At 40.7% G+C, this 11,100-nt stretch overlaps 1 protein-coding gene across 2 annotated transcripts; it reads left to right on the top strand.

Annotated features, from left to right (window-relative positions):
* Window positions 1-241: 241 nt before the first annotated feature.
* LOC147618315 (uncharacterized) lies at window positions 242-4,315 on the top strand. 2 transcript variants are annotated; one of them, XM_086774778.1, is made up of 5 exons: window positions 242-831; window positions 1,473-2,790; window positions 2,939-3,142; window positions 3,251-3,485; window positions 3,691-4,315. In XM_086774778.1, exons 2-5 carry the CDS (start codon window positions 1,690-1,692, stop codon window positions 4,008-4,010), a joined length of 1,860 nt encoding a protein of 619 aa, XP_086630904.1. In that variant the 5' UTR covers window positions 242-831; window positions 1,473-1,689; the 3' UTR covers window positions 4,011-4,315. The 2 variants fall into 2 exon arrangements, with proteins under 2 accessions (XP_086630904.1, XP_086630905.1); XM_086774779.1 differs by having other exon boundaries at window positions 438-831; window positions 1,465-2,790.
* Window positions 4,316-11,100: the final 6,785 nt, after the last annotated feature.

Below are 11,100 nucleotides of genomic sequence, written 5' to 3'. Positions count from 1 at the left end.
GGAGGCTTGCTTACTCTTGGGGTATCAGATTTCTTGGGAACAGTCTTGTTTTTTGTTAGAAGATGAAAGATGGGAATTCTTGAGTAAAATCTTGAATGAGGTTGAGGAGGAGTAGTGAATTGTAACCTTGACTTGGTTGTATGAGAGGTTTTGAACAACTTTAGTTAATATAAATAATTATTATTGATCCTCCCAAAAGAAAATTGCAAGTATTTTATGACCAAAATGCCCAAAAATAGGATGGTATCGGAGAGAGAGAGAGAGAGAGAGAGAGAGAGAGGGGGAGAGAGAGAGACCATGTGATGACCTTAAGAGAATTACATGGCTTCCTCTTTGTGTGTGTGTGCATACACATGTGGACGCGCCCATCTTATCATATATACATTTGCATGCTTGTGCGTGCATGTGTTTAAGCGTGCAGTTTGTGCCCCCAATGTGTGTGGACAAGTTTTCATGAAATTGGTGTGTGAGAGAGAGGGAGAGAGCTGTGTAGGTAAGAATGTTGAAATGTCTGCTGTGCATGGCGTGCGTGTAAGAATGAGTGCGCACGCGCGTGTGGGAGGAAGAGGGGGAGGGGGCGGAGCGCGTAAATTTTCATGGTGGCTTCGCATTCGGTCGTCCATGGCCTTCTTCCTCTTATGCCTGGCTATGCCTGCACAAATCGTTTGGTCCAACATTTTTCCTTTACAGACAAATGCCCTGTCATCGATGCTGCAGTGAATGGCTCCAGCGATTTTCGGTTCCAACTCTCCAAGCTTCCCACGCCAAACTGCTCCTGCAAAGCTTGCGAACAGGCCCATGCCCCTAGGGTTTCTCTTCTAATAAGCAAAGGTCAGTTAATCTGAAGCTCCTCATTTTCCTTCTTGCCCTTGCTGATCGTTCCATGCTTTTTGCTTTTTAAAGCGTTAACAACAGGCACGGTTTCTGATCACACACTGTCTTACCTTGGAATCCTAAGACGCTTGAATTCGATCGGTCCTTTGGCTATGGCGTTCCTGTTAAGCCATGGTTTTGATCAGCAGTATCGAGTCCATGTACAGCTTCTCTGTGCATGCTTCCTCCGAGATTAAGAGAAAGCCTTGTAGGTTTACAGACAGGGATGAGAACAGAGAAACTTACTGTAAATGCTTCTGCAAGAAAGCCCTTTACAGAGAAACAGAAGGACTCCATAGCCTTCATAGCTGCACGTATAAACCTGTTTAGGTTTACAGAGAAACAGAAGAACTCCATAGTTTTGCTGCCATAGCTGTACATGCTTCTGCTACAGAGGGAAGCATTTTCAGGTTTACCGTCTTCTGGAAGGATGATGATACAGAAAAGATTTAGCTGCATTTATATTTAGTTATGCGAAAGTTAACTGTTAAAAAAAGGAAACTTTTTTAAAGGTTACATAGGAGGATGACGGAACAGGAATAGTTCAGTTTACTTGCCTGGCTATGGTTATCCTAACAATTTTTTTTAAAGGTACACAGAAGAGAAGATGGAGCAGAAGTAGTTTATTGCTTGCCTGGTTACGGTAATCCCAACAAGTCATGTATTGGATCAATCATTTAAGGATTTTGTTCTTTTCTAGCACACGGATTTGCTAGAGATTAGATAATTTTGAAGAGAGAGCTTTTCGAGGTTTTCTCTAAAGCCATGATGAAACAGAAAGAGTTCATCTTTTTTATGGATTAAAGAAGGTTTGCAATGAATGATACCTCGAATGGCCGTGTGGATCAAAATACAGTGGAATGTTTGAAAGCTTTTCTACAGGAGATGACTTCAACTATCCACAGTTTGACCATCAGACATAACAGTGTCTGCAAGAGATATAAGACTCTTGCACTCAGCAATGCAGATACATATACTTCATTTGCCAGTGGAGTATCTTTCCCAGCACATGAAACACCTGTATCCCATCAATGGTGCTACACAGACAGTCCAATGATGAATGGATTATGTAATAAATTATATCTTCCCAATCCTCCATTTCAAGAAAGAAATGCATATCCAGCTCAAGAGGTCATTATATCACAAAGTGATCAAGCTTGCACAAGTGGAAGGTGTAATGGCTGCTTACATCAAGGGATGTACAGGGCTCAAGAAATGAAGAGCTTGGAAACGGATATTGGCATGGATTCCGAGCAGGTTTCCAGAAAATGGCACCCAGAAAATAGTTTCTGGAAGCTTCCCTTAGATGATTTAACTGTGCAGGAATTTCGAAATTTTTTAGAGGAAATGAAAAAAACAATCCAGATGTGGTCTCTCAGGCACCATTCCCTTGTCCAAGGTTGTCAGTTGGCAAGGAGGAATACTGAAGTGGTTGATCCACATTTGGACATGGCATCAAAATGCTGCGTTGAGCCTCCTAGGGGCAATGCCTTGCAGTTTTCTCCACAAATTCAGGAAGATACGGCTGTCATCAGCACGGTTCAGCCTGTGAAGGGCCCTGCAAGCAATGCAGTTTTCAGCCCACAAGTGACTGAGGGTGGGATTGAGGATCCATCGTATGCATCCTTAAGCTTCTGTAACCGTAAAAAATCACCTGAATCTGTGAGTAGAGTGATTTCAGGGATTTTTCAGCGAAGCAGCCACGATAAAGGAGGAGCCTTGAGCATTGTTCAACACCTGAACTCGGATACTTTTCACGATTGTCACAATTGCCAAGGTGGGCATAAGTGTGTATCAGATCATGGTAGCACTTGCCGTGTTGACAGGGCTGTGGAGTCACCTGACTGGCTTCCTTATGGCTGGATAACTGAGGTGAAGACCCGGGCAAATGGCAGCAGTGCAGGTACCAAATACAAGGTATTCCCTTTTCTAATGAATTATGCAGGGGATGCTTGTTTTGAATGTGAAATATTGGGTGAAGGTTGCAAGCCCAGTGCCACATGCACTATTTCTGTGGATATCTGATTGTTGACGATTGTTTTTGACTCCTTGTCGAATAATGCAGTCCTACTTTGATCCTATATCAAAGCGCCGTTTCAGATCAAGGAAGGAGGTGTTTTGTTTCCTCACAACTGGAAATTCTGGTAGATATAAACCTAGGCCAAAAGTCCAGTCCGATGAAGGGGAAAGCAATAGGGATCACATCCCTTTAGCTCAACGTACTTCTAGTTCGTACCAGTTCCTGACGGGGCAAATGAGACCTCAGCATGTTGGATTTCTTCCTTACAACCCTTTCCTTGGCATGTTTGTCCCCTTATTGTTTTCGTATGCATGAGGTTCTTTCAGTAATTTGCTTCTACTCTTGAAATATTTCCAGCCTTCAGAAGGATCGATGCATGAGAGCCGGTCCAACATTCCAGCTCCTATGTTTGAACATTTACAGTATAACAGCATTGAGAAGGAAGCCCACAGATTGTATAATGAGCAGTGTTCAGCGGGCCCTAGTACTGATCTCATGCACTATAATGATGTTGTCACAACAGTTGATGCAGGCAGGCTGAAGCATTCTGTACCTGGATGGCATACTTTTAGGGAAGGACACAACTTGGCAGGTACGACTGCTTTGAACACTAACTTTTACTGGTTGTAGTAGTAACTTGGAAGCAGCTCGAAGCTTTATCAGAGAGATGTATCTAGTATTATCTGCAACAGGATGTTTGATTTCAGAGCTTTGATTGCCTGTTATCTTAGACCGTACGCGTATATAGTCTTATTATATGTATATTATATGACTTGGTTAAGATCTCAATGGTGCAGATGGATGCGTTGCAAATACTACAACCTTCTTTGAAAGGTCATGGCAGACTGCACAAGCCCAGCCTTCAGGGCTTGCAGTCTCTGGTGGTATGGTAAATTCACAGGCTGCAGCCCTGCAGCTGCTGGAGAAGAAAGAAACTAGGAATTTGGAAGCAAATGCAAGGTTATCTGCAAGCTTTTCTCTAGGACATAGAGATTTGTATGGATTAGATCTTCCTGCCAGGAAATTAAAGAAAGTGAAGTCACAAGGAAAAGAAGGGTTGGAAGCTCTTGGCAAAGTCATCTGTCAGCAGGGTCTCACTATCTTAAGAGGGTGTTAAAATTGATTATGTGATAAGCATGAAATTTGATAAGCAAGGTCTCACTATCTTAAGAGGGTGTTAAAATTGATTATATGATAAGCATGAAACTTCTGCGGCTTGAAAACATAAAGATTGATGGCAGTTCCTGTAGAGTTTTGACGTGAACCATTTTGGTTCAAAACGAGTTCCATTTTCCAACTTATTTCTGGTGATGGAATTATTCATGTAGTCTTAGCCTCATGTGGAGATTTGCAGCTTCTGACAGCTTTGCACATCTGGTCTTGCCTCCTTTTACAAAAGAATAAAAGAGGTTTCCAGTTCAAGTAGGTTTCCATTTTGTCTACAGGTAGAAAACGGAGAACTAATTCTAGTAGAGATCGGAAATGCTTCTTGTTTGAGTTGGTTTTCATGTGTTGTGTAGGCGGCTCTTTGCAGAATGGAAAGCCATGTTTGAAAAGTTGAAGGAGAAAGGCAAGAAATTCGAATTAATTTTGATCACATTGCAAGCTAATGCATATGCATGTGAAATGGAATGCATAGATATGCCATGATTAACACTCCTCTTAGGCGATGCAGGAAGGCAAAGGATCGCGTGGTTGTGTTACGGGGGAGATGAAAGACCATGGCCCTAAGGGCATCTTTTGAAAATCTTCACCCCTGCCATCCCATGTGCATGTCTCTGCTGGCATGTCTGTCTGTAGTAAAATGCTCCTCATTGGATGGAAATTCCCTAGGAAGTCCATACAATTGGAGTCGTCGGTTTTTTTTTTTTTTTTTGGGGGGGTGGCAGGGCGGGGCGTGGGCGGGTGTGAGTGGTAAACCTCCTAGAAATCCACACAGTACAATCTGAATCAAAGTCCAGCCCTTTCCATGGTAGGCCAAGGAGAGTACACTCTGAATCAAAGCTGCAACTAACCATTGACAAGAAGTGCAACTTTTGGGTTGGTTTAAAGGATTTTTGAAGGTTGTAAGGTGAAAACTCGTGAGAGAGCTCGCTGGAGATCTGCTTGAACATGTTAAGGGTCTATGATAGAGGCACTTTTGAAAACATCATGAAGAAACCTTATCAAGGGGCAAAGCTGAATGTTTTTTCCATACGAACTCCTGGACTTATAAAGAGTTGCATGAATTTTTGGGCATGTTTTTGCCAAAAACCATTTCACTCTGTTCCCAACTAGAGGGTGCCGATTGAAGGACAGGCCAAAGGAAGCAGAGGAACACACAAGAATGGCTCAAGACACATCACACTATTGGACCTTTCCTACAGGAGGGTAGGCCCAAATTTCGTATTCCCACTTCAAAGGGTTATTTGCCTAGGGCATCCTCACTGTTCATCAGCAGCTCCCTGTGGCGAATAGTAGCCATCATATTCTCATCAAAGGCAGGAACGAGATCGAACTCGTAGCCTAGGAGTTGCGAACCCTATTCTGAAGCAAGACTGTGTCCCCCTTTCTTGCACGTGGTAAGAAAAGCGAAGCTGGTTTTTTAAAACAAAATATTTTTTCGAAGGCACTCATTCACACTGTTTCCTTAACAGAGGGTGTTCCCATGCAAAGAAATATCAACTAAAATTTCAATCATGACCCGTATTTGGCATATGCACTCATTATGGTCTTTATTAACTTCCCCATGGACCTCTAAAGTGTTATCAGCTTTAGAAACCATGTATCTTTAGAGTTTAGGTCTAATTGTTGCCAAGGTTGGCGCATGATGTGGTATGTATTAATCAACTTTGGAAGCTAGAAACCATGTATCTCTAGAGTTTAGGTCTAATTGTTGCCCAAGTTGGCGCATGATGTGGTATATATTACCTCCCTACCATGAGCTTAAAGACAAGGACTGCTTGTAAGAGATTCATTCCGGTGACAATGTGATTGGCCAGCTAAAGTCTTGTTTTGACTCTTATTGCATATTCAATGGTTATAGTTTAAAAATGCATTGAGAATGAAGAAACAAGAGTGCAAACATTTGATAAGAGTGTAGATTTACTTCCCTTCATTGACACCTCGTTAGAAAGTAAGTCCATGGAAGATTGCACATCGAGGTTAGAACTTTCTTGTATTATATCACATAGTTGCAATTTCTTATGTCGTACCATTTTTAATCAAGCTAGTCATATTAGGGCATTAACAAACATGAGGAGTGGACATGAAAACATGACATCACAGTTTCCCATACGTCATCGATGGGCATTTCAAGCACATGCATATCCAATAGGTAGGGGATGTCTTTATAGTCCCTTCCCAATCAATTGCTCATCTTTGGGGGGGGGGGGGGGGGGGGGGGGGGGGGTTAAGTCCTAGAAGCAAGTTGTTTTAAGGTTTGACATAGACACCATACATGAATAATCATCATAGGATCCATACTAGAGGTTAAAAGCTACGTGTATGCATCCTATATATAAGAATCAAGTATTTGATTGAAATTGTTTCAAGCTAGAGTTGTTTGTACAGTTGTGGTGGTATTCTCTAAGTCATTACATGATGCATATTCACCAATGTTGGATCAAAGTTAATGATCAATATGACGTACACTTCATTTGGATTAGTATGCTTACACTTTTTTTTATGGATTAGTATGGTCAGATTTCCTTTGGATTAGTATGCACACACTTCTTATAGAATAGTATATTGTACACTTCCTCTAGATTAGTACATGTACGTCTTGTTGGATTAGTATGTGTACACTTCTTATAGATTAGTACATGTAGTTCCTCTTGGATTAGTACATGTACACTTTTTGTAGATTAGCATGTGTAAACTTCTTTTAGATAAGTTTGCATAGTCTTATAAATTACTATGTGTATACTTCTCATAGATTGATACATTGTACTCTTTCTTTGGGTCGATGCAAGTACACTCCTTCAGAGTTAATTACACTTCTAGTTGGGTTGGTATGCATACACTTCCTCTAGGACATTATACGTATATTTTCTCTAGATTACTACGCGTACACTTGCTTTGGTTTATTAGTATGTGTACACTTCTTATAGATTAGTACACGTACACATCCTTTGGATCATGATGGTTACACTTGTGTTTGCTATAGTAATGATTCTTGTGACATTATGTAAGCTTTCAAAAAACCTATCTTATGAACGTTGATTAAAGTTAAGTTAATTTTGAGTAGAGTATATATTTTTGAGTGTTTATCTTTATTTGTCACTTTTAGTAGCTTAATTGATTTGTGTGTATCAATCATCCATTCTATCCACAATCTTGTATGTTCACCCAACTATCCAAAAGTGTACATGTGCACCACCTATCCAAGAGTGTACATGTGTGTTGACCACTGCATTGGTTAACATGTTTTCGCCCGCTTGACCTTTCGTAAGGCAATTACTTGCGTGAATGGGCTCTTATCTCTCGTAAGACCGTGTTGTGCATACACATTGCATTTGCTCGCATGTGCACACCCATTTGCACACACGTGTGCACCCCACCCCTTCACATCATGTACGTGCACACACCCGCATCTCGTACGTGCATACATTTACACTTATCCACACACCCCCCCACATGTGATGTGTGCATGCATTGCACGCATCGCACAACCATTTACCCCACCCGGGTGTGCACACCATCTGTCTGTACACACGCGTACGCACGTGCACAACATTACACAACTAAACGCTAAAAGCACGCTGCATCCTAATAAAAACATAACGCGCTCGATGCTAATAAAATAGAACACAGCTGTCTTGTCTCTTCACATGCCTACAAGAAAGCAAGAAGATTTGTTACACCACCTGCCTATCATCGCCAAGGGGAGCATCTGTCGCCACCATCTTCAAAGAGAGACGGAAGGGCGTTACCGTGGTCGCCAGCATCAAACTCATCACCCTTCAATTAGTCCGTTTAACTAGGTTGGCTATCTTACATGTACGATTGTTTTTACTTTTGGTCACTCCAAAATCAACCTTTGCTGGCTTGCCCTACCGGTGTTAGCAGTCGTCTACTCCTCGACAGAAGTAACACCGGTGCATTTCCCAACCACAATTGGCATGCCATGCTTGAGTAGTGTTGCTAGGTGCCACTCTCCTTCTTGGTGTGTTGCTGGATGGGCGGTGGCCCTCTTCCTAACACCTACCGTTTCCTGGCACTACATCGAACTTTGTCTTGCAACCTGTGGCCGTGATCTAGCTTGACTTATAGACGAAAGTCCCGTCCCTCTTTGTGGTAGGCTTTATCGTGCGCGTGGCGCTTACAAGCGCTCGACCCCTTTCTGGGCTTCAAACGGTCGTTGGTTGTGGGTAGGCAGTGGCCCTATTTTTTAATTGTTTCTTTGTTTTTTTATTTTTAGTTTTTTTAACTTTTTAACTTTTTTTAAAACTTTTTTAAGAGTTAATTGAAAAAAGTAAAAAACAAAGGTGATTCAAACTGCATGATGTAAAGATAAAAGCTTCGTTGGGATGAGATTTGTAGAAATCTAGGCTTTTGGATATATGGCTCTCACAAGATACAAGAGGTTTACTTAGGTATAATCATTTTAGAAGACTAGAAAATCGTACTTTAGAGGAATGTTCTTGATATGTATGCCGAGTGTGGTGCTCTCGCCAAAGCACCACACTTGGCGATGTCGTATCTTGCAATTAGTGCACAACATCCTGAGAAAGAAGCTCCTCAAGCATGCTCTCTTTAGGCCTTAGGTATTTGATCAAGTTTGGCTTTGCCTGGATCTTAATTTTGTTCTTGATTTGAAAGTTTTTTGCAGATTGCAGCTTTGGTTACGAGGTCGATGATAACTTGCGCGCATCGACAGTAGTTATAGCTCTACATTAATCAACGTTCTTCGTGAAACAATATAATATGAGACTCTTCGAATCATCGACTTCAGTATTGCAATATAACAATATAACATGATTCTTCGTGAAACAATATAACAATATAACATGAGACTCCTCAAATCATCGACTTCAGTATTGCAAGTTGAGAAAGATATTCCTATTTTTATCTCTTTTATATTCGAACAAACTAATGGTCACTTTCAAAGCACTAAAGGTGTCCACTTTCGATACATCGAGAGTGTTATTTGGGAAATGGGAGAAGGCCATGTTCCCTTATGTTTATAAAATTTTGGGGAGGACTGTGCCAACTCCTCACCATAATTTATGCATGGTTGATTTTTTCACTCACACACAAGCACAAAATTTGTATGACTTGAGCAACGACGTGTAACTTAGATTTAGATGTGCTAACCAATTTGTAATTATCCTTTTTTTGCACAGTACTTCAAGATCTCCATCGATCAGAAGTGTAGGAATGCGGTTCATTGATTACGGACGTGCCTCGCACTCTTTCCAAGTATGTTTATACAGATTCATATTCATTCAATCACTTCAAGATATTATAAGTAAAATTGCATGACTGTATGTTTCTTAATTTTGAACTTTGTCTTTGAGATATGTCAATCAAAACCACAAAAAAATGTGCTATAGGTAACATGGCAAACCGAAACTTGCAAAAGACACACCTACAAAGAAGATGTGCTGCATAAATTAGGACTTCAAGGAAAAGAAAACAACTGCTGATGCCAAACGCTTCCATGCGATATACCATGGAGTTGTTATATGAGCAATGGCATTATGAGTGTGATATTTGTTGAGATTACAAGCTCGATGATAGCTGGAGCCAGGCATAATATGTGCTGGCATGGTAGACAATAGCATGTGTGTGACAATAAATGGCCATGTCCAGCTGGCCACAATGTGTGGACATTAGTTAGGGTTATTTAGTGTGTGAACATAGCACATGTAGTGTGTGGTGTGTAGTCTTCTTCTTTTATACATTGTGTGAGAGTGGATATGGCTTCCCTCTATGGTTAGGGTTATATTAATAAATTAGGGTTTGCTCTCTTGTGTAGTGCTCTCTCATTATTAGTCTTTTATCATGGTATTAGAGCTTGATGCTCTCTATTATGGTTTTGCGAGAGTGAAGAAGAGGGAAAATTTTTATTTTGGAGTTGTCCATTGGAGAAAAGAGAAGCTTGGAGCACACACCTACTCAACAGATCTGAAAGCTAAGGACCACGGGTAAGCAAAGCTAAACACCCTTGAGCGGATTGCAGGTGATTTGATACAAGTAAAGTAGGATTTGAGTTGCCGAAAGTAAGTGAAAATTTTAGTTTTTTGCAAGCTTTAATGGAAAGCTTGAGAGCTTGATTGGAAAGACGAAAATGCATGTAATAGGTGAAGGGAACATGTATGTGGAATTGGTGAATGAAATAGCAACACATATGAAATCCCTTGATTGATTTGGAGAAAATCTATGTGTTATTGAAGAGGTCAAATTTGGGTTTTTGAGCTACACAAGAACAGAGAATGTATGCAAGGAATTGGAGCCATTGGAGGGTCAATCTATGCACATTGATGTGATTAGGGTATACCTCTATCTCATTCTAAACACTTACCATACTCAACCCAAGCATAGTGGAGGAATTAAATCACCTACAAGGAGGCTAGAAATCAACGTAGAAATCCAGCATGGAGAGGAAAAATTAAATGAAGCTCAAATTGATGTATATCTTGTGCGAGGAGCTTAGCAATTGACCCCCACATATGTGTGTATCTTTGGATAGAACCCAAAAGCACTAATTTTAAGGCAATGATGCAAAACAAGTTGGATTAAATAGGATTAATAGGTTTATTAACTGAGATTAGTGAACATAGCCTCACTAAATCATCAATTACTCACTCACTACTCAAAATTGGATCAATTCCTATTGTACAGAGGTGGAGCAATATCATACAAAGCTAATTAATTCCTGGGCACTTCATTTGGATCTCATTTGAAGCGATTAGAGTGGGAATAGTGAATGAAAATCACTGTTTACATGTTTTTATCAAAATATAGTACCATATCTGGCATGTGTTTGGCATGTAATGATCATAGCTGATGTTTATATGCAACATGGAGGATGTATGGATGTCAATGTACATGGTCCACACTTGATTTGATCATTTCCCAGTGATTTGGAGGATCGGAAGGCTCGGCAAAACCCGTTCACACAACAAGGCAAGTGGACTGTTCGTATACATAGTTGAGCTCAAATGCTATGTGGATAATCTTGTATGCATAATACGAGCAAATTAAAGGTCTTTGAAAAGTGG

The sequence above is a fragment of the Cibotium barometz genome, chromosome 35 (genome assembly GCF_041138505.1).
Source record: "Cibotium barometz isolate CiBa-2024 chromosome 35, ASM4113850v1, whole genome shotgun sequence".
NCBI lineage: Eukaryota > Viridiplantae > Streptophyta > Polypodiopsida > Cyatheales > Cibotiaceae > Cibotium > Cibotium barometz.
This window is presented reverse-complemented; position numbering and strand designations above follow the sequence as displayed.